The sequence below is a fragment of the Bos grunniens genome, chromosome 29 (genome assembly GCF_055505025.1).
Source record: "Bos grunniens cultivar Pamir isolate PY7600 chromosome 29, Bosgru_T2T1.0, whole genome shotgun sequence".
Taxonomy (NCBI): Eukaryota; Metazoa; Chordata; class Mammalia; order Artiodactyla; family Bovidae; genus Bos; species Bos grunniens.
Window position 1 is genome coordinate 34,111,008 of NC_141193.1, and position 27,342 is coordinate 34,138,349.

Genomic DNA, 27,342 nt, shown 5'->3' on the forward strand with positions numbered 1-27,342 from the left:
TGAGGTCAGGCTATTAAAACCTATGCACACACCTTCACAGTTTCCAGGGTCCCCAGAGAATGAAAGCTCTAATTCCCTAACATGACACATGAGTCCTTAGAACATGACCCCATCGACCTTGTAAATCCCACTACTCCTCCCTCATATCAGCTCCATTCCGATCATTCCAGCATGTCAGGGGCCAGTTTCACAAGGTCTCCCTCTGGCTGAAATACCTTTCTTCTCCTCTTTCAGTCAGGTCCCTTCACTGAGACCTTCTCTGATCATTTTCACTCAATTAACTGGACCCTCCTCTGTTCTCACATTGCACTTTGCTGACGTCTGTACTGTAGCACTTTTCTCAGTGGACCTCAATTAGTGGTTGCTTGATCAATGTCCTTCTAATCCAGGCTCTTGAAGGCCAAAAACCGTATTGTTTACATCCCCAGAGAGAGGCGTCCCGCAGACACTCAGTACAAGCCTATGCACTGCCTTAACGCTCTTCTGCTGGGACCACCATATTCCAAGATCCACAAAAGGGAAGACTCGAGTTAGCGCTATTCAAAGGGATACTTATATTTTTAGGTCTAATGGACCTTCCAAGAACAGCAGTTAAGTAAGTCTTTGTGTATTGCACAACTCCTACACAGAACTAAGTCATCATGCATGCAAATAGAGCCAATCCTTCCTGTTTGCAGTCAGTTGTCATCCTAAGCCTCCCTTAGACTTAGCCACTACAAATTTTTTTTACAGCTCAAAACGCTGGAAAATACTCTTCCTCCAATTTTAATAAAGTCCCTGTAGATTTGGGAGCAGAAAACATTTGATTTATTTGTGTCTACTAATAATCAGGAATTCCGACAGGATCCATGGTTATGAGATCAAAACTAGTGGTTTATGAGCCATGATTTTTCTACTCACAGGGAAAGTTTTGTGCTTCTCAGATTCTCTGCATGAATGCTTTTGAAAAAATACATTTAATGTAACTTTGATCTGACTTTAGAAACAGGCTTCCAGCAAAGGCAGTAAGTCATTAGGGAATTCTACCATTTCCACGGAAAGTAGGAAGAAGATAAATAATTCACAGACTGAAACACTGAAGACACTGGTGGTCCAGTGGTTAAGAATTTGCCTTCCAATGCAGGGGACACAGGTTTGATTCCTGGTCAGGGAACTAAGATCCCACATGCCGTGGGGCAACTAAAGCTGTGTGCCACAGCTAGAGAAAGCCTGAGCACTGCAGTGGAGATCCAGAATAGCCATGAACAAACAAACAAACAAATAAACAAACACTAAATTTAGCACAAGAAAAATCACAGCTAGAAGAAAAGTAATCAACTTCCTCTTCTTTTCCTCACACCAAAAGGGCTCTGAGGCTCTGACCACTCCTTTTTTGATATAATCCCTTGGGTGTCTTCTCTAGATGTACAAGCACTGGTCAAGATTTCCAGGTACACACTTTCTGAAATACACATTTCTAAAGTCTGGGGTTCTATATTCTCTCTCTTCATTGATAGCAAACTAAATTGAGCATCATATTCCCAAGCTCTCACCAAGTTCATATTACTAAAATATTTCCCACCGGGTCAGAATTAAGCCCATAGTAACAGCGAGTTTAGAATGCAACGTTGTAACATGGCCAGAAAAGGACATGCTGAATAGCTTGCTTGTTATACAACCAAACACCAAAAAATTTCAGTTGAAATCTGCCATCACGCTCATACTCTGCCTCTGAAAGGCTGTGTAATGTTAGCCAAGACATATTTACATGGAAGTAGCAGGGGGAGCTAAAAGGAAATGAAGAGCTTTACTCCCAATCTGCTGGCTACCTGAGGCTCAGAGAGATTAGATAAACTGTCCAAGGTCATGTTCTTATTAAACAGTAGAGCCAAGATCCAAACTCGGACTTGTCCCACAAAGACATGTGCTTATTCTATATAGACAGGCCAGGCTGCTTGGGGCCAAAAATCTGCTTCCCTTCTTTTCTAAGGGAGAAGACTTGGCAAATTTCCTAAATTTCCCTATTTTTCAGTTCCTTATCCATAAAATAGAGAAAATAAAAGTGCCTATCTCTTACGGCTGCTGTGAAGATTAAATGAGATAATACGTAAAAAATACACAGGAAATGCTCAGAACAATACCCCATATACATAAGAACAGGCAAGTCTATCTGCGAACAGGCAAATCCATGTAAATATTTTATACTCATACCTACATATACGTATTTGTGTGTTTGGCTCACAATATATTCTCATAAAATACTTTCTTTCCTCTTGACTCAATCCTCTCTACCAATCTTCTGATCTCAGAGCTATGGATATGCTTAGAGAACATAACTTCACGGTAAGTAATGCAATAATCCTACTCCCACAACTAGTCTTGCTTATTTTTGCTTTAAAAAAAGAAACAAACTTAACTCTTGCCTTGCCTTAACACATACTTCTTTGGGCGGAAAAAGAAGAATGAGAAACTCCACATAACAGAGACATGAACTAGGGATTTTGTTCAGAAAAGAATTTTCCTCTTAATATCTAGTTGAAAAGAATAAGGATGCTAATATAATTCAAATCAATATTTAATGGGCATATATATGCTCTGCTGTGCTGTGCTCAGTCCTGTCCGACTCTGCAACCCTATGGGCTGTAGCCCTCCAGGTTCCTCTGTCCATGGGATTTCACAGGCAAGAATACTGGAGTGGGTCACCATTTCCTCCTCCAGGGAGATCTTCCTGACCCAGGGACTGAACTCATGTCTATTGTGTCAGCTGCACTGGTAGGCAGATTCTTTACCACTAGCATCGCCTGGGAAGCCCCAGGTGTATAAACAGGAAAACAAGACTTATTAGTCTTTCCTCCCTCTCTAGGTGCAATCTAGCAGGAAAGGGGTGTACACATGACTTGATCACTGGCAGAATTTGTTTAGTGCTAGGCAAGAGTTTCAGTCAACACGCTCTGGCAAACGGCATATATTTTACTATGGGGGAAACATCTAAGATTTACATGAAGCGTGAGTCCATGGTCTTCTCCATTTCTTCTTTTAGAGACTCTGACAGAAGGAAGTTCTACTGTTCTGATTTTGTGACTTTATAAAAAATTAAGAAGCAACAGAACTTGGTGAGGTCCAGAAAATACAATCAGAACTAGATATATACGCTTCTTAGTAACCCTGTAAAATTTTCTATTTTAAAAGTCAATTAAAAAATTGATTCATAACTACAAAAATAGTGCATGATATATTCTTTTTATTAAAAAAATTGAGAAAAACCATTTGGCAGCTCTTTAAAAAGTTAAACATAGAGTTACTATATGACCTAACAATTCCACTGGGTCCTTTACAAAGAATGGGATGGGAAACTGGTTTCCATACAAATCACCCAAGCATTCATTTTAACAGTCACGTTAAACCGGTTAAACAAAATGTGACATAGGCACACAATGGAATATTATTCAGACAAAAAGGCATGAAGTACGTAAATGCTACAGCACAGATGAACCTGGAAATGATTATGTTCAGCAGAAGAAGCTGAACATAAAAGGCCATGTATATGATTCCATATATGAAATATCCACAACAGGCAAACCCACAGAGGCAGAAAGCAAGAGTGGTTGCCATGAGCTTTGGGGAGGAGGGAATGCAGAATGGAATGGAGACGGCTACTTCAAGGGTTACAGAGTTTCCTTTTGGGGCGAGATTGCTCTGGAATGAATAGTGGTGGTGTACAACCATGGGAATTACGCTCAAAACAATGAACTGTACACTTTAAAGTGCCAAATTTTATGGCATGTGAATTATATCTTAATAAAGTAAAAAAGAAAAGAACTGAAACATTATAAAGTCAAAGTCCCTTTGACCATCTCTTCTCAGCCAAATCCCCACAGGGTACCAGTGTTATCCGTTTCATATGACCCCTCATTATAACATTTATCCCTCACCGCGCCTAGCAGAGGTCCCTGCACCCAGCAGGCATTTAGGCATTTGTTGCACAGCAACTTCCTACACGGGCAAGATAATGCTATTTTGTTCTCTTAAGGATCATATAGGTCCCTTTGTAACCACCATCACACAAATTCATCCATTTTAGGATCAGGCAGCTTTAGACAGTCTATGTTAACACCACGCACGGCAAGTGCAATAACAAAAGAGCACAGCACTTGCTGGCTCAGAGCTCACCAACCACAAATCCAGTTAACAGAAAACCCTGATAGGGACATTCATGCAAATGAGGAGGCCATTTGCATTTGTCCCCTCTGTTTACAAAGCATTTGGAACTGAAACTGGGCTTGGCAAGGCTATTATGCTGAAGCCCACAACAACAAGCAGTAAATAAGTGATTTCTAACCTGGTCAAGTCCAATTTAAAAAGAAGTCTTACAGAGTCTCATAAAAGGACTCACTCCCAGAACACTACAATATTGTATTTCTAGTCTTTTTTTTTTTGCAGAGGTCTGTATAATCAGGGGGTGCACAAAGTCACATGAACTAACTTTTTAACACATACTCCTGGGCCCCATCCCTCAGAGGTTCTGATTTATTTAGACCAGAGTAGGCTGGCATCTGTATGTTCTAAAGTTCCCTAGGTCTTTTAGAAACAGTGTCAGGAAACTTCAGGAAGAATGGGATGGGAAACTGGTTTCCCACACACATCATCTAAACATTCACGTAACGATCCTGCTAAACTTACCTGAGCTGTGTGCTCAGTCCCTCAGTCGTGTCCAACTCTTTGCAACCCCATGGACTGTAGGCTGCCAGGCTCCTCTGTCCATGGGATTCTCCAGGCAAGAATACCGGAGTGGGTTGCCATGCCCTCCTCCAGGGGATCTTCCCAACCCAGGGATTGAATCCTGCACTGCAAGCGGATTCTTTACCATCTGAGTCACAACAGCTGCCAGTCAGAAGATGTGAGTGTATTCCCATTTTACTGAGGAGAAAATTGACACTCAGGGGTTCACCTTTTAAAGTCAGTAATGAGGACAGGGCAGCACTTCACAGTCCTGACAAACGCATCCCATCTTCCTCATACAGACTCTCCAGACTCCTTTTATGGTCCTGGAGCTGTGAAAATGTGGTCTGGTAGTGCAAATTTGGTTGATAACCAGTTTAGGTCATTTCACTTGGGACTTAATGTAATAGAGCGTAACTGCTTCACTATCTTTGAAATGCTTCCCAATTTGTGTTCCCTTGTTGACGTAGCAGTTTCTCATCATGTGCTCCATCTATAAAGTGCATCCTTATTTGCAGCGGTTTGAGTTGGAAAGGAGGATGTGATACGAGAAGCCCCAGCCATGGAAGGGGAAGTAAAAGAGAAGCCTCCCCACCCCCCACCCCGCCCACCCCCGCTTTCTGGGGAAGGAAAAGGGCAGAACAGGTAAACAAAGACCCAGTCCCCATTCACACACCCGCTCCTCACACACATGCCTTCTTGTCACCAAAACCTGCTTCAAGTCAGGGAGCAACGGAACTTAAAAATCCTGAGACTCCAGTTTCCCATACGGTAGATGTGGGTGGCCTTCAGGCTCCTGAAGCTGAAGCTTCAGCTCTGTGCCAGTGTATGCTACGGGAGCAAGGGACTGGAGGCAGCAGCAGGCAGCCGCCAGAAAGAGGAGGTTGGGGCAGCACCATCCACTCTCTAAAGTCTGAGCGTGGCATTCAGGGCATCTAGAAGCTGCTGAGAGACTGGTGGGCCAGCAGAGGTCTGCCGTTGGCGCAAAGAGGCCTCAGTGCACAGGGACTCTGGGACAAATGTCTAGCACCACCACCTCCATAGCGGCTTCCTGCACATTGTTCCCGAAGGACAGACACTGTTAGTAACAACTCAACAGACAATGCCAGGATACTTCCCAAACTAGATAAAGAAGCAGAGGACACCACACAGACATCAATACGGATGGCCACACAGATATCCTCTTCTAACTCACACAAAGACGTAACAGGCGTTCTCACCAAGCAGTCAGTCACAGGTACTAAACATCAACTATTTGTCCCACACTGTTCTAGGTTGGTGAAGGCCTGCAGATAAATGATGCAACAAAATCTCTACCTGATCAAGTACGACTTGGGGGTGTAGAAAGGGAAGGGGGTAGAGTTCTGAAGAATGAAGTATTTACTCAAAAAGCTCTGATTAGGAAGTTGAACTTGGAAAAGAGTCCAAGGATATTGTTTATCTGGAAAAATTAAACTATTAATATGGCAGTTTTAAAAAAATGGCCACAGATTCTTTGACTTTCCATCGACCAAGAAATTTTGAGTCTGTGTTTCCGCCCCTTGAATTTGAGTGGGCCTGAGACTCCTCTGATCACTAGATTTGGCAAAGGTAACACTGTGTGACTTCAAAGATGAGGTCCTTTAAAAAAGGCCATGAAGTGTCTATCTTGGCCACTAAGACCCTCACTTTCAGAGCCCGTGAGCCACCATCTAAGAAGTCTGATTACTTAGAGGCTGCCATATTGGGAGGAAGCCCCAGCTTTGTGTAGAGGCCACTTGCAGACACTCTTAGTCAACAGCCCCATCTGAGTGAAGCCTCTGAGTCATGCCAGCCCTGCTGACACTTTTCAGATTCCAGTTCCCAGAAGTTGAGGGACCCTTTGCCATTCAAGTCTTCACAGCTGAGGTGCCAGACATTTGGGAGCAGAAAAAAGTCCTTCCCATGTCCTGTCTGAATTTTTGACCCATAGTATCTGTGAGCAAAACAGTGGTTGCTTTATGCCATGAAGTTTTGGGCATGCCTTATCATGTCCAAAGATTTATTATGAAGCAAAAAAATTGGAACAACAGACGAGAACTGACAGAAACCCAGATCAATGATGTAAAAAAGATATGAAGCTATATTTTCTTTGATTGCCTAAGGCTGGTTTGAGAGAAACTGTTATCATGGGGGACTAAAGAAACTGGAATACTCCTTTGATTATTAAGAATATCTATTTTATCCACAGCTGCTACAATAGAAAAAGCCTCAGTTATGTGGAATCTTAGCAGTCCAAAAAGCATCAGGTAAGATACCACACTCCTGTGATGATTTTCAGCATGGAGCTAACATTCACATGATGCCATTCAAGGTTGCCCAATGACTCATTTTTGCCTATTTTCCATGGCGCATGGTGTATAATGGCTATTCAGTAACTCTGCAGAATGACTGCTAAGGTCTGAGAGCTATGGGAGAGACATTCTAGACGAGCCAAAGGGATCATGGTGAGGAAAAGGACTGAAAATGGGGTCCTGGCAGCCACTGGAGCCTCATTCTTCCTCCTTCCTCATCTACATACGTTCCTTCAACTGCCTGTATCTTTAGACCTTAGATAAGCTGTTCTCTTTACTTGAAATGTTCCTCTCCCATCTGCTTGATGAACACCTACTTATTCTTCAAAGCCCAGCTCCACTGTCCTTTTTGCTGTAGCTTTCTCTGTGGCCCTATTTTTTTTTTTTAATTTACTTATTTATTTATTTATTTTAATTAGCGTGGCCCCATTTTAAGTGAAATTAATCCTTCTGTTCCACTCTCCCGCAACACTTTCCACAACCCCGAGTACAGAAAAATGCTTTCCATTATATTAAGTTTAGATGTCTACTTTCTTTGATAAACTGTGAGCTGCCAGAGAGAAAGGATGGTTCCTACTCGTCACCTTACTTCTTGCCTAAGTGCCTGTGTGCCAAACACCAGAGGTCAAAACCAAACAAACAAAACTGCTGCCTCTGAGATACCCACGTAATTAAGAGGAGCAGTCTAAAAACACAGTCACAGCAACATCCTAAGAGCTGGACAAAGGAGTGGGGGGATGGTGTGAGAATTTACATGTCCTTCAGGAGGGGACCTGGGAGTGGCACAAAGCAGGTGACATTCTAGGGAGGTCTTGCCATTGAATCGAGATGAGAAGCCTGCCCGGCGGAAATCTATGGAGTTGGAGCTAAAAGTTCTCAGAAAGCAACGACTAAGTAAAAGGAAAGCCTGGTCAGGTCTGGTCATTTGTTTCCCTCCCTACTGCTGGAGATTCCCTGTTCAAGCTATTTTAAGAAGCCCCCTGCCCCACCTTTTTTCACACCCAAAGCCATTTAATCTTCCCAGTTGTGTTAAAAAGCAACTAGTATCTGAACAAGCAATTTGTTAAAAAAAAAAAAAAAGAGTCTTTGATACATGAAAATGTATTCAAACCAGTAGCCATCAAATACATCCAAATTACAACAAGGGACTACTTTTTCATTTGTCAGATTGTCAAATATTTTCAATAATTATACTGCCTGTTATCGAAGAAGAATCAGGTATCAAAGAAGAATCAGGGAAATCAAAACTCCATCCTTTCTGAGAGGCAGTTTGGATTAACAAAACCCATGCAATTAACTCCATTTTTTGAACTAGACATTCCATTTACAGGACTTTTTCTTAAGGATTAAAGTCTTTGCTATAAAGATCATCAGACTATTATTTAAAAGAGTGGAAAGCAGTAAACCACCTAAAGGTCTAATAACAGAAGAGTCAAATAAACACAGGACTGCGAGAACTGTGACAGTACCGCTTACAGAGGGCTTGCAACGTGCCTGGCACTATCATATTTAATGCCACAGCAATGTATAAAGTAGGTATTGAAGTGAATGCTGAGTGTGACTTTTCCAGCTGCACCAGGTTGGCAAACAGAGGCCACAAAAGAAAGAGAGCAGTCAATAACTGAGGCTGGGCTCATTCAAGATTTTATTAATAAAGTATAGTGTGAAACCTTTTTAATCCAACCCCCTGTGCCCCTGCACTGCCCCTCCCCCTCCCCCATCCGCAGAGGAAGAGCAGCAACTGGAGGGGGCCTTGGCTCCTCTGACCTCGTGTGTTGTGTGGTCCTCTGGGGTGATGCTCTCCCTCCTCCCACAGTGGGCTTCTCCAAGTCAGTCAGTTACAGAGCTTATGCAGCTACTGCTGCTGCTGCTGCTAAGTCGCTTCAGTCGTGTCTGACTCTGTGCGACTCCATAGACAGCAGCCCACCAGGCTCCTCTGTCCCTGGGATTCTCCAGGCAAGAATACTGGAGTGGGTTGCCATTTCCTTCTCCAAAGCATGAAAGTGAGAAGTGAAAGTGAAGTCGCTCAGTCGTGTCCAACTCCTAGCGACCCCATGGACTGCAGCCCACCAGGCTCCTCCGTCCATGGGATTTTCCAGGCAAGAGGACTGAAGTGGGGTGCCATTGCCGCACAAAAAAGAATTGGGACAAGAATTTTTAAAAACTGTAAGGCCTGGTGAACATCTGCTCAGGCACTGACTGACAGATCTGCCCTGGATCATCCTGGACGGGAAAGGGAGGAACGGCATGAGAAGGGGCACCAGTGCTGCTTGAACCATGCTTTGGCATGAACGTGCGTCCCCTCCATCAAGGAGTCCCGTGGACCCTGAGGACCTTAAGCCCTCTTGCCAGGTTCCCAACCAAGACAGCCGTACATTAGGTAAGTGGACTCCAGCTGTGGGGTGCCAGCAGAGGGAAGGGTTGGCCTACAAGAAACTGAAAGAACGGAACACCAGTTTCCTCTCAGTGTCTGGAGAACACACAGTGGGGAAAAGCCTGTTCTCTAGAGAGCTTACAAGTGCGGGGAGTGCACACAGGCAGTGCTGGTCAGGTAACCAGCAGGTGCCATCAAGGAGGACCCAAGGGCAGCCATGTAAGGGACACTTTACTCTTGGCCCTCTCCCTCTAGCCCATCCCTACACACCAACCACTGGAGCCGAGACAAGAGCAGGGAAGAAATACTCCAGACATACATATACATCCTCCCACCCCCAAACTCTCTGAGGAGAGGAACAGGGAAGAAGAGTAGAAAGACAGACCAAATCTACCTTTTCCCACTTCACAGCCCCAGAGTCACAAGTCTGGACAGTACTAGGAGGAGGAAAAGCTTTCAACCAGGTAACAGTGAGATTTTACAATGATGCACTTTCAGTAACCCAGGGTGACCGAGAAGCCTGTGGACTCTGCCCTCAGTCTCATCAGGGATCGGGCCCCTGGAGAAGCACTCCCCAACCTTTTTGGCACCAGGGACTGGTTTCGAGGAAGACAATTTTTCCACGGACTGCGGTGAGGGCAAATGGTTTTGGGATGATGCAAGTGCATTACATTTATTATGCAATTTATTTCTCTTCTTAATACATTAGCTCCACCTCAAATCATGAGGCATTAGATCCTGGAGGTTGGGAACCCCTGCCCTAGAGGAAACGGAGATTTTGACAAAGCACAATTGGGAGTTCTGACTAGAGGAGGGCAAAAACGTTCATGCTTACACTCCTCTGAGTTAAAATTATGCAATTAACTGGTTAAAGTTATCCCTGTCTCCACTTCACGGATTATGAAATGAAAGCTCTGGAAAGATCAAGAAACTTGCTCAGGGCTTCCCTGGTAGTTCAGTGGTAAAGAATCTGCCTGCCACTGCCAGAGACGTGGGTTCAATCCCTGGGTCGGGAATATTCCCTGGAGAAGGGAATGGCTACCCAGTAGAATTCTTGCCTGGAGAATCTCATGGACAGAGGAGAGTGGCGGGCTGCTGTCCATGGGGCCGCAAAGAGTTGGACATGATTGAGTAACTAACACAACACTTCTTTAAATTTGATACACTAATGACTAATGAGAAAGAAGGACAGAGGTGATGGCATATAAATAATGTGGTCATACTTATTAAAAGCAAAATAAATGGCTTGCTAGACAAACTCACTGTAGGTCAAACAAAGAAAGGAATGGGACACAGAGCAGACAGCCTCCATAAGAGTAAGGGCTATATCCACATTTTAAACAATTTAGTTTCAGCAAAATATCCAGTGTTGCTAATGTGAATTATATTGATTCCAAAGTTAAATCTGTAAAATTTTTTTGTTTTAATAATTGTAGAAGGGCTGTAAGAAAACATTTCTACATCATAGTTTTTGTTTACAGACATTTGGGTAACATAATAATAAAGATAAATTAATTCAACATCAAGAACCTGTAAGAAATGTTTATAAAGTGTCCTTACATTACACATGCTTGAGAAGCTCTGTGTTATGACACATTAGGGCTTTCCTGGTGGCTCAGACAGTAAAGAATCTGCCTGCAAGATGGGAGACCTGGGTTCCATCCCTGGACTGGGGAGATCCCTTGGAGGAGGGCATGGCAACCCACTCCAGTACTCTTGCCTGGAGAATCCCCATGGACAGGGGAGCCTGGCGGGCTACAGCGCATGGGGTCGCAAAGAGCCGGACACAAACTGAGTGGCTAAGCACAGCACACGTGACACATTATGCCAGAGCAACCATTTAAAGCCAGTCTTAGCAGACCATTTGTGTCACAGGGAGATACTTTCAATACTATATTAACTTAAGCATACAAAAGGTGGTACAGTCTTGCTCCGATTTTGTAAAATACAGAAATCACATATAAGCATAAGAAAAAAGAGATTAGGATATACACTAAAACGTTAACAATGTTTATGCTATAGTAGGTGCTACAGTAGGTATTACAGGTGCTTTTTATTAATGTCTCTGCTTTTTAAATAATAATCTGTATTTATAAGTTTATTACATGATTAAAATTTAAATATTACCAAAAATTCAATTTTTACAGCCTATCCCAAAGTTTCCACAAATTGCTGCTAAAAGAAAAAAAAAAAACAAAACACCACTCTTTCAGTCCAATTCTAGCTCAAGCTCTTTATTCTCCAAAGAAATGTAACCAACCCTAAAGTAATATTTGTTCAAAACTTAAAAACATATAAAGTCCTCTGGTGGCTCAGACAGTAAAGAATCTGCCTGCAGTGCAGGAGACCTGGGTTCGATCCCTGAGTCAGGAAGATCCTCTGGAGAAGGGAATGGCAACCACTCCAGTACTCCTGCCTGGAGAGTTCCATGGGCAGAGGAGGCTGGCAGGCTGCAGTCTATGGGGTCACACAGAGTCGGACACGACTGAGCGACTAGCACTGCTACACTGAAAGCACAGAAAGTCCTTGTCAACCAGTGACTCACTGGGCTTCAGCACCTGGGCTACAAGGATGAGCAAGGACACGGTGCACTCCAGAAGACACCATCCTGGGGAAAGCACAGCACAGATTACCAGTGCTGCTAGGGCACAGAGACACAGGAGCACGGAGAAGGGGTTCCATAACTCATTCTGACGGGGCTGACAAGGCAGGAAAGGCAGCCACAAGGTGACACATGAACGCAGAGCTAAGAATGCATCAGGAAATGGGTGCAGAAAGGTGAAATGGCAGATTCCTCAGCAAGTAAAATCTAGACGTATGTCTTGTGACACTGGCATCACTGACCACACTATTCCAACCTCTCCTGGGCTCTTTGCCATTTGTATTGTCTGCCATTAAAATCCACACTGCTTCCCCAGCAGGACTGTAAACTCTGAAGGGAATACCACGGACACTGCAGACCCATTATTCATTAATGATAGCATCTTCAGATAGACTTCTAATGGGCACTGAACTTAACATACTGTAGCCTTTGTTGGTATGCAAAAAAATTATATATCTATTGAGCCTATATTCATATTTTCCTCTAGAAAATTATGTCAAAAGATCAAAGTAACAGATTCATTCCTATAGTCCTCAAAAGAAGATTAATCTCTTCACTACTGTATATAAAACTTAGCTCTCTCCCTTGCTCTTGTAAGTCAGCCAAGCTCCAAAGAGTATGTTTCTCCAAGGTAGGCTAAGGAAAGATATACAGACTGCCTGTCCAAGAAAACCTTTCAAGTGTCCCGTGGTGACACTTAATGATACTTCAACGCTGTGACTTGCCAGCTAGGGTGAAACTCTCAGATGATGCTCCACCTGATAACACAATGAGCCTATACTGCCTACAGCTGTGAATAACTTGAAGTAACATCCTCGTCTAACCGGGGGAAATGTGTACATAAGGGATGGTATATTCACACATCTTTTTTTCCTTTGTTTTCACATATATGCTTATAAGACTTATGTACATGGCGAGAAATTTACTTTAAAATATTCCAGCAAAGAAACAGTAAAAGGGACAGATGAAGCCAATGAGATGAAGTCCTGATAGTATTTGGAACTGTGTGTGTGACCAACACAAAAGTAATGAGCGCCCCTTCAAGCCCATGAGGGTTTCTAGATACCATTTTTACTAAAAGAATTCTTACAGGAAACGGCTAATTCCAAGTCTGGATCAGAAATGTACAAGATAGGCCTGGAACATCTTTGTACAAGATAGGCCTGGAACATCTTGTCGTTATCAGATAACAAAGAAAACTATCAAATGCTAGTAAGGTGAGGTCAAAAGGACCCAGAAACCAACTTGAACAGGCTCCCACTAGCTAAAGATAGTACAAGCTGGACATCAGTAAGGACAACAACCAGAGCCGGTTCAAATATATCAAATGTGTATAAATATGTCAGCTCATAATACTACTCCAAAACACCTTAATTAATCACTTTGAAAGTTATTAAATCCAAAATTTTGACAACTGGTAGATAAAAGAGAAGCAAACATAAACTGGGGGGGGGGTAGTTGTAAAGCAAAAATGACAGTGACTTTGAACGTGCCTTGCTTACAGCTGGTGCTTACACTGTAATGCAAGGGTTCATAATCTCGCAAAGGGAGACAGACAAAAGCCTAGCCTGAGCGTCCAAACTAGAAGTGAAAAAAAGTGCCACAGAAACAAGCCAAAAAGAAGGCTCACTTTGGAGGGGCCTGGGAGGTAGGAGACATCAGAGCTTTAAAGGGTTACCACTTTGTGAGTTTTTGCATTTTAAGTCATTCTCAAACATGGGTTCCTGAATCACACATTAATTTTTATATCCCTTAGCACACAAGGTTATAGCTGCAGACAAAACCCCATGTGGTTTCATTTTCCTTCCTTGAGATCAGGTGACCCTTGGGATGTTCCTTTTGGGGAAAAAAAAATAACTCCTTACAATTGGATGTAATTGTAATATCTAGCTTGGGAATTCCACTTACATTCTGTCATTGTGAACTTCAGGCCTAACTCAACCTTGAAAGGGATGTGAAGACAACCATGCTCATGTCCTAAATGCCTATGGAATAATTAAGAAATATAAACAAACATCAGACCCTACTGCCACATCCCTCAATATTAAAGGCCTACTCTAGTCTAGACATTATGCTAAGTTTTTTTTTTTTCCCCCACATGTTATCCAGTAAATTCTCAAACCCAGAGAGGTAAGATGTATTTCGCCAATTTTTACAAACAAGGAAGCAGACTCAGAAAATCACCTCATTTGCCCAAGGACTCAGAGCCCCTTGAAACACTAAGACAGAGGTCTTCTGAAGATAAACAGTGTCAACACACCACTGACATTTCGCACTGAAGGAGTGGCTATCTGAAGGCAAAACCTTCCGGAGTTAGAGTGATGCTCTTCATTAATAAATGTCATCCTACCATCTAAGGACTACTTTTATGGACTATTCTCAGCTTTCACTTACTTCTCAATCCTCTGATTTCTGCTATAGACTCCTCCAGTCTGGATGGATTTCCACTGCCTCTCAAATGCCATGTACACTGCCCACTACCCATTTTAATTTCCAAGTTCCTTTCTAAGTCCAAATCTTTTGAGTTCAACTCACATCCCAACTTTCTATTCCAGGAAGCTCTTCAATCTTTTTCCAGGCTAAGAGCTCTCACCTCCATGAAACCTGTTGTCTGGACCACACAACTCCATATAAGGACATTGCTCTGTTTCACATGTGTATTTCTGGTATCTGTAGCCTGTAAATTCCTTGAAGGCAGGGTTTAGTACTGATTTATGCCCTTTGGATGGTAAAAGATACAAAATACACCCTATAAACAAGTGTCAATGTTAGCTTTGATGCAGGCAATTAGCCTGCTCAGGAACCTATACTCTCAGCATTTCTCATAAACTTGAGGTTACCATAACCTCCATTTTCCCCTCCAGTTACAGAAAGGTCAGCTAGAGATAGACAGCAACATCAAAGCTGTTTCATTAAGCAAAGCAGCAGGCGTGCCTTCCTGGTTTGTACAACTTTACGCCCTCTGGTCCTTAGATCCCTGAAAGAACATTCCATTATCATTCAAGGCTGTGGAGATTCCATCCTGTTTTTTCTCTCGGATAAGTACTAGCAGTGCCGAGTACTAACAAATAAGGGGTCTTTTAACTTGTGGAAAGATACATATAACATAAAATTTACCATCTTAGCCATGTTAAAGTGTACAGTTCAGTGACTTAAATATTCACACTCTTGTGCTAACATCATCAACATCCACTTCAAGAACTTTTCATCTTGTAGAACTGAAACTCTGCTCATTAAACAACAGCTTCCCATTCTTCCCTCCTCCTAGTTCCTGGCAAGCCTCTATGAATTTGACTCCTCTGGGTACTTCATATGAGTGGAATTACACAATTTGTCCTTCTGGGATTGGCTTATTTTACTTAGCATAATGTCATCGAGGTTCATCCACATTGCATCATGGCCTTGTGTAAAAATTTCCTTTCTTTTTAAGGATGAATAACATTCCACTAATATGTATATCCACACTTTGTTTATCTGTTGATAGACATATGGGTTGCTTCCAAATGAGGAATGCTGATCCAGTGCTGGTGACAAGCAGCTCAGGAGACTGGCCCTGGAATGGAGCAGTCTCTCTGATGCTGTGAACACAAAGAATCAATCCAGTGATTAAGACCACAGAACACAAAACCGCTAAAAGGAATCTGCATATGCTTCTCTCTCCTAGGAACTGGAACTAGAAAGAGCTTTTGTTTAAATACTCAAATAATACGTTGGAATACAGCTGTGGCTGCCTAGGATGGTCTAGAAACAAATCCTGAATTCTCTGGTTTCTGCAGACCTCCCTTCTCCCCTGTTCTTTTCTTCCCCTCAGCGTTGAGACATAATCGACATGTAACACTGTGCTAAGCTTAAGGTATACAACATGCTGATCTGATAGCTGCATATGTATCCTATGCTGATACGATTTGATATGATTCACATGCAGGTCTCCCTGGTGGCTCAGACCGTAAAACATCTGCCTACAATGCGGGAGACCCGGGTTCAATCCCTGGGTCGGGAAGATCTCCTAGAGAAGGAAATGGCAACCCACTCCAGTGTTCTTGCCTCGGAAATCCCATGGACAGAGTAGCCTGGTAGGCTATAGTCCATGGGGTCTCAAAGAGTCAGACAAGACTGAGCAAGTTTGCTTTTCACATATGCTGCAATATGATTACCACTATAGCATTAGCTAATACCTTCATTCACATCACATTCTTTTCTGTGGCAAGAACCCTTAAGATATACTCTCCTAGAAATTTTCAAGTGTACAATAAACTAAAATTATAATGCTGCACATTAGATCTCCAGAAATTATTCATCTTCTGATCTGAAGTTTGTACCCTTTGATTAACATCTCTTCAATTTCCCTACCCCCTGGTCTCTTAAATTCTACGATTTAAGTCTGGCTTTTTTATATGCCATACATAAGTGAGACCATACAGTATTAGTCTTTCTCTGACTTATTTCATTCAGTATAATACCCTGAAGGTCTATTCAGTTGCTGCAAATAGTAGGATTTCATTCTCTCTCGTGGCTGAATATTACTGTATTGTGTGTGTGTGTGGGGGGGATCACATCTTCTTTATCCATTCATCTACTGATGGATACTTGGATTGTTTTCATATCTTGGCTATTGTGAATAATGCTGCAATCACCACTGTGGTATAGGTATTGCTTCAATATCCTATTTTCACTTCCTTTGAATATATACTCAGAAGTGGAACTTCTGGATCTTATGACAGTTCTATTTTTAGTGTGGTGGTGGTGGTTTAGTCGCTAAGTCCTGTCTGGCTCTTGCGACCCCATGGACTGTAGCCCACCCTGCCAGGCTCCTCTGTCCATGGGATTTTCCAGGCAAGAATCCTGGTGTGGGTTGCCATTTCCTTCTCCAGGGGATCTTCCGGACCCAGGGATTGAGCCCCGGTCTCCTGAATCGCAGGTGGATTTCTGCATTGCAGCCGGAGTCTTTACCGACTGAGCCACGAGGGAAGTCCCCTCCATACTGTTTTCCATAGTGGCTGTGACAATTTGCATTCCCACCAACACTAAAACAAGGGTTCCCCTTACTCTACAGTGGCAAGTATTCTTGCCAATACTTGTCGTCTCTGGTCTTCTTGAGGAACAGCTGCTCTAACAGGGGTGAAGGGATAGCTCATAATGGTTTTGATTAGCAGTTCCCTAATGATTCCTGACCGTGAGTTCATTTTCATGAACTGTTGACCATTTTTGCTTCTCCGTCCACATGTTCTCTCTCGCCTACCTCTCCAGTCTCATAGCCCTCTACTTTCAACATCCTGCTGGTGGTCCAGCAACACTGAACTGTTTTGTGTCCCTGGACACACACCACCCAGGTCCTGGCCACCTGGCCTCCACTGTCAGTGGTCTCTCTGGCTGGAAAGCTTTCCTCTCTTGGCTTCCTTCTAGTTATGGCATCTCTCCAGGAGGCCTTTCTTTTTCTTCTTTGTAATCCCAGGATTTGAGTGCTTGGCATGTAATGGCTGCTTGATAAATTATTGAACTAAACTATATTTGTTACATTCACAATCTCTGTTGAGAAGACAAGTTTAAAGAAAAATTCAAGGTCAACGGATTACAGGTAATTTTTATTTATACTTCAATATTGTTCAAGCTTTCTAACGATGTGATGACCTGTCAAATTTTAGAAAAATTTAAGAACACTCTGATCAAGAATAAAGTGGAGGAATTAGTGTACCAGATTTCAAGACTTATCAAAAAGCTAGAGTTATCAACAGTATGCAGTATTGCAGAAGGATAGACACATGGGAACCCACGGATCAGTACAGAGAACCCAGAAACAGACCAACACAAATATACCCAACTACTACTACTACTACTAAGTCACTTCAGTCGGGTCCAACTCTGTGCGACCCCAGAGACGGAAGCCCACCAGGCTCCCCCGTCCCTGGGATTCTCCAGGCAAGAACACTGGAGTGGGTTGCCATTTCCTTCTCCAATGCATGAAAGTGAAAAGGGAAAGTGAAGTCCCTCAGTCATGTCTGACTCTTAGTGACCCCATGGACTACAGCCCACCAGCCTCCTCCGTCCATGGGATTTTCCAGGCAAGAGTACTGGAGTGGGGTGCCATTGCCTTCTCCGATATACCCAACTACTTTATGACAAATGGAGAAGGAAATGGCAACTTGCTACCTATTCTTGCCTGGAAAATCCCATGGACAGAGGAGCCTGGCAGCACAGTCTTGTTAACAAAGGGTGCTGGAGCAATCAAGCATCCACTCCCAAGTAATAATGATACTATTAATATTAATGAAAATAATGAATAAAATAAAAATCTCAATCTAGGTCTCACATCTTATGTAACAATTAACTTAGATCATGGACTTAAGTTAAAAATATAAAATCAAAATATTTGGAAGGAAAAACAGAGAAAATCTCTGCAACAGGGCTAGACAGAGCTCTTGTATTTGACCAAAATAATACAACCCATAAAAAGAAAAATTGCTAAAAAGGGCTTCATCCAAATCAAAAACTTCTCCTCTTCACCCTGTCTGGTAGATGAAAAGACAAGCTTCAGACTGGGAGAAAATATTTGCAAACTATGTATTGACAAGAACTGATAGCTTGAGCATATACAGAACTCTCAAAACTCAACAGGAGAGCTTCTTCAGTGATTCAGTGGTGAAGAACCCACTTGCCAATGCAGGAGACACAGGTCTGACCCCACGTGCCTCAGGACAACTGAGCCCGTGTGCCACAACTACTGAGTGCATGAGCTACAAGTGCTGAAGCCCTCACGCCCAAGAGCCTGTGCTCTGCAGCAAGAGAAGCCACCACCGTGAGAAGTCGCGAACTACAGTGACGAGCAGCCCCTGCTTGCCGCAACTAGAGAAAAGCTTGTGCAGCAACAACGACTCAGCACAGCCAAAAGTAAATAAATAAATAATTTTAAATATATGTAAAAAAAATTTTTTTAACTCCACAGTAAAAAAACAAAGAATCCAAATAGATAACAGACAAAAGACTTGAAGAGAGACATTTGACCAAAGAGTATATACAGGTGGCAAGTAATCATATGAAAAGATATTCAACAACACTGGCCGTTAGAGAAGGTAACCAGTGGGTGAGTGGCTAAACAAATGAACTGTTTTACATCCATGCCATGGAATATTACCCAGCAGCGAAAAAGAATGGACTAACTAGTGATACGTACAACAATGCGGATGAATCTCCAGTGAATCACGCTGAATGAAAAGAGCAATCCTCCAGAGTTATGCTGTGTGAATCCACTTATATAAAACTCTTGAAATAATATATTAGCATGGAGAAGGAATCACAGGGTAAGGATGTGGTGGGTATGGGACAGTAGAGGTAAATTTAGAAACGTGACTGCAGTATGCACAGACAGGTACTCCCTTAAAAGCTTCGGTTTTCTTTGTGAAGGGGTGGGCAAGGTCGTCCGCTAAGACTGAAGGGATGGATTAACTTCTATTCCCAGAATCTAATACAGTTTCTGGGACACAGATCTTTTAATAAATGAGCTTACTGAACAAACAAGAGTTTTCTTAACTCAGGTTGTTCTTTAGCGTCAATACACAATTTTCTCCAAACCAGCCACTAGGGGGCAGTGCTGCTGCCTATCTTTTCCCCTAATATTTTAACCCAGTGAAAACAACAGAAAATAACCGGGCAGTGTGTGTCAACGTGTTTTATTTTCCTCAAGAAGATATCGTTTCAACTTTACATCCATGCATACGTGCATGCACACACATACACATGCAGACTGTGGAATGATGGGAGGGCAGTTCCTTCTGCCAGCCTCTCACTGCAACCATACTATGTCGCCCCCGAGGTAATACTCACCATTTCCCAGAGGTCATTTTTTTGGTAATTCCTCGAGGGCACACAGCAAATAATGAACAGACCCTTTAAATTTTCTTACAATTGATAACTTAGACCACACATTAATGAAGGAATCCCTAAAGTTAATCCTGGTAACTAACATACATTTTCCATAGCTTCAAGTTGATTTTTTTTTTAAAACCCCTATACCTACCACCAACCCAAATTAACTAAAAAGTAGATTAAAAAAAATTTTTTTAATGGTGTAATCTATTTCATAAACTTCTTTTTGCTTTGTTTCAGATTCCTAACACAGTCTTATAATAAAGATTCTTCAATCTATAATATCACATGGCTAACATATATAACAGAATAAGCAACAGTTTGGGGGTGTGTGTTTAGTCATGGGGCTAGAAAATTTCCTACTTTGGTTCTAGTGAACTTGGGCCTCTAATGAACAGAGGAAGCTGGCAGAGTTCTAACTTAAAACAGAAATTCTCAAAACCCCCAAAGAAAAGAAGATGTAAAGGAAGACAGGGTTACACAAACCAGCTCAGCTTCAATTAAGTGAACATCCACAGTAGGGGAGACTTCCAGTCATACCAATGGAACACATCACACCCTAGCCTAAGAAAACCTACCAGTTTGGCCTTATGGTCTGGAGTACGAGGGAGATAACGAAAAGGCTGAAGTCATCTTATGACTTAAGGCTGTCAAGTACTTCAAATGAGGGCAAAAGGTGCTTGACCCCAAAGCCTCTGAACCCGGTTATTTTGAACTAAAGTTGCTTGGAAACAAAAATACCCAAGAAATAGATCATGAGAGTCAGGGTGATAGAGTTGAAGTAGTTATCAGTCAATGTAGATAAAGTGTCAAATTGCGAACTGTTTCAAAAACAAAGTTTCAAGGTTGTTTAGGGCAGTGTTCTAACTTGACAATTAAGTCTCATTTTTATTGGATACTTTATTCCACTAGCTCTGGTAAGGGATGGTATTACACTTTGATTGACAGTCTTCTGAAGCTCTTGGGGCCGAAGATTTTGTTTGTTTGTTTGCTTTACACTTGTGAAAAGATTAATAGCAAATTACTCTTCTTAGCTAATATAAAAATGCACCTTTGCTAAGGAACTGATATGGCCCTCAAGAGGAGAAAAGCTTCTTTCTTAACAACTATAGTTCTTTGGCTACATGGACATCTCTGAAAATGAGCTTTAAAACTGAGATGAACACTTTATTGTCTCATACCTTCTATATTTAAAATCTGTGTCCACTTTTGAAAGTCATGTGCTAAATCCTTAGTCTTTTTTTTCCGCCAGCAGATGATCTAAATAAGAGCCTGATTTCATTTACATACACACTCACTTGCACTCCCCAACAACACTTCCTTTGAAAAACAGAATGTCACTTCCTCAATCCAGAGGCCAGAAGTCCCTTGGTTCTGATCTGGGGAGCCAAGACAGGAAACTCTGGTAAGCTTTTGCCTCTCCCCCTGTGGACAGCCACGGGTGCAGCTGACAGCGGGCAGGGTCTATTCAGAGCTCCCTTGATGCACTGCAGCTGGAAGGCAACAGCGCTCTTCCATGCTGTGGGAACGATCCCAGAGTCCAGCACGGACAGGCAGTTTAACAACGGCATTTCACAGCAAGGGAAGAGGAGAGGATGGGAGACCCGGACATCTTTTAGCGACCTTACTTCTATTTCCAAACTCAGTCGAATAACCCAAGGCTGATTTCAGCCAAATCTCAGTCACTGGCATCATCTTGTACTTTGACCCCACCAAGCCAGGCATCTTCTGGTGGGACCGGGGCGGGGGGGGCGGGGAGGGGAGGGGGACCAGACCACTCACTGCTCACACCAGGCTGCACGACCCTCCCCAGGAGTGGAGCCTCTCACTTAAAAGGGAGCGGCTGTCCCGGTAATTTCAGTAAACTCTGTCGGTTAGCACCACCTGGCAACTGAGACCCTTGATCTCTCCTGACCCCAGACGCCAAAGGGCTGTACAACACAAGAGCCGGGCCAGTAGTAGCAGACCAAACTGCAGTGTCACCTTCGCGGGGTGGGGGGATGCATGTGAGAGACATACAGCATAAAGGCAAAGAAGGGGGACAAACAAATGAGTCACTTAATACAAGGGCTGCACATGCTGCTGACGCTGCCCGTGATGCAGCGGCTGTGGACTGGAAGGAAGCAGGCGGCCACCGGGAGGGGCGGGCAGGGAAAGCGCGGTGGGAAAGGGTGGGAGGCGCGTCGCCCTTTGTGGGGGGCCCGGCCGCGCGGCCCCTCGGCCTACGTCCCCCCTTTCCCGCCCACTCCCCGAGCCCCGCAGGCTGGAGCCGCTCGGGGTCAGTACGGACCCCCCGGCCGCGGGAATCAACTCTTTACGGTCTATGAAAACAATCAATACAAACTTCAATACGGGGTTTAGTTTACGGGGAGGCTGGCCGGGGAGGCGCCGCAGCCTCAACCTGGCCGCCCGCCCGCCCCGCCCCTCGGCGGCGCACCTGTGACAGGTGTGCAGCAGCCCCGGGTCGCGGGGCGCGCCGGCCGCTCCCGGCACCCCCGCCCGCGCCTCCGCGAACCCTCCCGGGGAGCCCGGCCCGTAGGCAGGCCGCGGAGCGCCCCTCGCCCCCGCCCGCACTCACATAGCGCCTCAACTTCTTCTCGGGGGGCGATTTCCTCAGCCAGCCAGTGCACACCACGTCGCCGCCGCCGCCGCCGCTCATGCTGCCGGCAGCCCGGAGCCCGCCGCGGGGTCGGCGGACGAGGGCGCGGGCCGCTGGCTCAGCCGGCCGGCGGTGCGCGGCTCGCGGCGAAGGGGAGGGGCGGGGGCGGCCGGCGGCCGCGGGGCGAGGGCGAGGGCGAGGACGAGGCGGCGCGGCCCGGCTGCCTCGCGCGCGCCCGCGCCTTCTCCCGGCCCGGCCGCGGCGGGGGCGCCCCGGCAGGAAGGGCGGCGCGCGCTCGCCACGCCCACAGCCCGCCGCGCCCCCGGGGCGGGCCGCCTGCGGAGACGCGGACACCGCCTCGCGCCCTGGACCCAAGGCTCTCGGGAGCGCCCGCGGCCGGCCGCGCCCCCCGGGGTCTTTTTTCCGAAGCCTCCGGCAGTCAGCGGGGCAGGCGGCCGCGCCCTTGGTGGGCGTGGGGTAATGGGCAGGGACTGCGCGCCCTCGATGGTGAATCGACCTTTCACAGAGGGTCGTCAGCCAGGGGCCCGAGGGCTGCTCCTCTGTCCATTCCCCCTTCGTTTCAGGTTTCAGTGGGTCAGGTTCTGGCTGAAATGAGTGATTCGCTTTCCAAGAGTTTCATTAACTCTCTCACCCCCTTGGTGGGAGAAGAAAAAAAAAAAAGATTACTACGTGTTGGGCTGGGCGTACGTTCCTTGCTTACATGATCTTCGTTACGAATCTCCAAATTGAGTGGGGTGCATTATTACCATTTCACAGATAGCCTAAAGCCTTGGCAGTGCAGTCAACTTTCTCATTCTAGGGATGGGTCGGGGTTGGGAGTGGTACTGCTCATCTATTTAAAGTGGAGAACTGCTTTCACGTCCGCATTAATTTAGGGTCCTCTTATTATCAGAATGGAGCAGGAACTGGCAACCCACTCCAGTATTCTTGCCTGGAGAATTTCATGGACAGAGGAGCCTGGCGGGCTACAGTCCATGGGGTTGCAAAGAGTAGGACACGACTGAGCGACTAACACACTATTATCAGAAAATAAAGTTCTGCTGGCTTCCACACTGCCTCTGGGAAAAGCAATTCAGTAGAAAATTCTTACGATCTGTAGAATCAAGGGGGCAAAAATGAGTCAAAAATACTATTTCATAGTGAATTGGAAGGCAAGATGGTGTAGGGCAAGAAACTGGGGTCAAAATTTTTCAGCGCTCCAACTTACTGACACAAGTTACGAGAACTCTCTGGGGCTCATATGATGCAGATGCCTCTTACTGCATTGTGGAAAGGCTTAACTGAGATGGAGAACGCAGAAGCACATACCTGATGAATCTAGCATTTTGTGGGGAGGGAAAAGGGGAAAAAGCCCCCAGCAAAACCGGAAACCTTTGGTTAAAGGCTCTTTTGAACTCACAAAGTACCTTTACAAGCAGCGTTAAAAGGTTAGGCTCTCCACCCTCGCCCCGGTTTCTTTGAAGAGTGGATAGTAACCCGTTATGTCAATAGGGAACTTCTGCGGGCATCTTGCACTCCCGAAAACATCAGACTAAGGCTACTTTGCTCATTTCCCGATCTCTGTGCAGCAAAGCTAGCTGTTGCAAGCTGTTGGACATCCTTCTGATTTTACAGATCTTTGTTGGGTTGGGGAAAACTCAACCATTTCAGTTTGTAAACGCTAATTCTAAGCTAATTCTATGCTTAGCTCTTCTAAGCACCTGGGGGCGTTTAGCAATCAGCAACCCTGGACCCAATTTTCACTGATTTTCTTCACTATCCGGTGTGCTGCTGGATATCCATGTAAAAGCAGGACAATCGGGCTATCTCGGGTACCAGGGCCTTTTAGCCTTTCAACTGAGGTATACTTAAGACACATGCAAGGGCCACCACCAGAATTATAGCCATTTTAACCTCTGGCTTTAAGTACCTTCTATAAAACCTGTGACACAAATATCAAAATATTCAAAGCCTGCCAAATCAATCAGGAGGCGGTGACTCTTGACCAAAATAAAGCAATCCTCTGACTTCATTCACATCTGAGTCATGGTGCCAAGACTCAGGGATTGCAGAGTCTGAGAAATCTGCATGGCTTGTTTGCAGCTGAGGTTTGTGATGCAAGTCAGGCATACACACAGGAGGCCTTATCTTTCCTTAGAAGAGTAGTCTTCTGTTAAGTGTCTTTTTATAGCTATAGGATTCAAGACAGACTGGGAGACTGTTCAGCAACCATTAGTTGGGAGTTGGGCTGCACTTGGCCAGAAACTCTTGAGGGTCTTATTTTGTTTAGCTAAAGATGCCACCCACCTGTATTTTATTTACAATTTCCTGTGGAAACATTTCGAGGCCAATGACAGGAGAGCCTTGAAATACAAGAGTATCAGCTTCAGAAGTCTTCTCTGAACATACCCCTCCTCCCCCAAAGGTTAGAGGAAGGGGCTCTTCTTGGTGCTCGCCCCCCGCTCCCCAATCTTTTCATTACTCAGTTGCCAGTACTTAGCTAGGGCTGCTCATCGGTGGAGGGACTGCTGCTGAGGTCCTTGGCTGCATCCCCATGTGGCTCAGTCTTCTGGGCCTGAGATAGGTAGAAGCCAGGCCTAGAAACAGACTTCGCACAGGACGTTCCTGTCCCGGCCTTTGCTAAGTCCTCTCCATTCCTTGCCTTTGTTTTTTTTTTTTAATGCTCCTTGGTTTTCACTGGGGAGGGATGGAAAACAAATCATCTGAATGATTTATTTAGATGAAGATCGGCGCCATCTATTGGAACCAGTTGGGACGACAGTCCCCCCCTTCCCCCGAGAGGACGTGCATCACTAGTCTATAATTTAGGCAATTTTGATTAAAGACCACAGGTATTTCCTGGGGGAATTAATGACCCGCTGCAAGGAGCGCCGTTAATTCTGTATTCATTAAATCCCCAGGAAATGACCCATCTTATAAGGAGGGTTTCTCTGGAGGGGCACTGCAGAGATTAGAGAAACGCACACCTGGGAGGAAAGCCGGAGCACAACGTTTCGCTCCCGCCCCTCCCCCCACAGAGCCTGAGTTCTAAAGGGCGCACTCTGACTTTTGAGTGTCCTCAGCGACAGCCTGCATCCGTGCCTGTCTCGGAGTTGAGGCTTTGTGGCCGGTGGCAGGTGCATGGCTGGTGGAACGCTCCCAGGAGCGGGCTGGAAGGAGAGATGTCCTCAACTGCACACCAGACCGGGTGATTAATACCGCCCACGCCAAGCCTGACGTCAGTCATCGGACTGGGGGTGGGAATAGATGTTTGTGTCCTAGCCCTTCTGCCTTTTCTCCCTTTCAGTTTAGTTGACAGGTTAATTTCTGCTTGCTGCTTGTCAAGGTCAGTATAACCAGCTGGGCCACCTCAGCTGGTGACTTTCAGGACACTTCTTTCTCAGGCATGTTGAGCTGGCAGCCTTTCTAACACCCAGGTGCTTTGAGCCCACTTGCTTCCCTCCATCACATTAATCTGACCTACTCAAATCAACTTTCAGCATTTGGGTGGGACTGAGATCTGAAAGTGAGCTTGGAGTGTGGTTGAAGACCTAACTGGGTTTCCTCCCTGTTATACCCAATGGGAGACATTCTGGAAGTAAGCTTTCTTAAAGAGAAAAGTTTGAGCAAGTTGTTCCCCAATTTCTCCTTTGTAAAGAATAAGAACCTGTGCTAATTGCTTTAGGGCAGTTAGGTTCCTGGGACATCTCTGCTGCCATGGTGGTGACATCACACTACCCCCAGATCAGGCTGCAAAATCAGGTACCAAATTCTTGGAAGAACAAAGGCTGTCAAGGTCCCTGGCAAAGTGCCTTAGACCTCCAAACCCTACTTTGCAAGATGACTCCTTACCTCCTTCAGAGTCCTTCTACCTTGAATTAGGCCTTGAACAGATTATTTCAAGACCCCTTTCCCTAAAATTCATGTATCTAACCCCCAAAACAGTTGTTCATTCTTAAGGGTCACACTGCACCTGTATAAACTGGGTTATCACACTGTACTGTAAAAAGTTCCTGTTTACTTGTCAAAGAACTGTGAGTTCCCTGAAGGCTGGACTGCGTTTTCCTTTTTTTTTTGTATCCCCAGAACCTCCAAGCATGATGTCAGGCATAAAATAGATGTTCAGTAAACATTTGTGAATGAAGGAACCAGCCCTTAAAGGATGACAAGTGAGAGCTATGGACCCTTGGGGCATCCAGTACTCTCGGATCATCCACACCGGATAACAGTATCTGAGAAGGTACCTGTAACCAGCAGAAGTGCTTAAACCCAGAGGGACTGGCCTGATGGGAGGGGCTGAGCAGCTGGAGGTAATTCTTTGAAGTTTCACTTGTTAACCCTCCGTTTCCAAATCTGTGGTACAGATTCCCCAGAAACCCTCCTGTCTGGGACTAAGAATTAAAATCATTTGTGGTTGATCTGGTGTCTGGCCTCGTTCTGACAATTCGACAGGGTGCTGTCACCTGTACCAACACACAGTACTAGCAGGGGCCAGAGGAACCATTCTCCCTGACTCAAGCTGGGTTTCATAGCACGGTGGACCAGAAATGCCTTTCTTCTGCACCAAATGCAGGCAGAGTTGCTGTGCGGATTTGTTAGTCTTTGTTTTGCTGGGGATCCAAATGCCACAGGAGATTATCTAACTAATTCCACCAGTTATCCAAGATGACGGTTGGACCCATACAACCAGTGATGGGCTGGTAAAAGTTTAAAACCTGGCTCTCTGGTAGGGTCAGCAGTAGCCTTGATTTGTAGTATGTGACAATTTTTGTGCAGCAAATATGAACCTCCCCACAATTTTCTCCCCAACTATTAATGACTTTAAGCTATCAACTTCATGTCTTTGAATACAGAGTTAAAAGATGCACAGTAATACACCTTTAGTATTTCCATCAAA

General features: G+C 44.7%; 1 protein-coding gene and 1 long non-coding RNA gene across 3 annotated transcripts in view; one reads left to right on the forward strand and one right to left on the reverse strand.

Annotated features, from left to right (window-relative positions):
• GAB2 (GRB2 associated binding protein 2) overlaps positions 1–22,710 on the reverse strand; it is a 183,607-nt gene extending 160,897 nt beyond the window's left edge. Inside the window, exon 1 of one of the 2 annotated variants that reach the window (XM_086385787.1) lies at positions 22,425–22,710. In XM_086385787.1, the coding sequence (XP_086241913.1) occupies positions 22,425–22,505 (81 nt within the window). In that variant the 5' untranslated portion in view covers positions 22,506–22,710. The remainder of the gene's footprint in view (positions 1–22,424) is intronic. The other variant, XM_086385788.1, reaches the window with a different exon arrangement.
• On the forward strand, positions 21,136–26,863 carry LOC147342501 (uncharacterized). The gene is made up of 2 exons (XR_015158172.1): positions 21,136–21,251; positions 26,532–26,863. It is a non-coding gene; the product is annotated as an uncharacterized LOC147342501 (long non-coding RNA).
• The last annotated feature ends 479 nt before the right edge of the window (positions 26,864–27,342 follow it).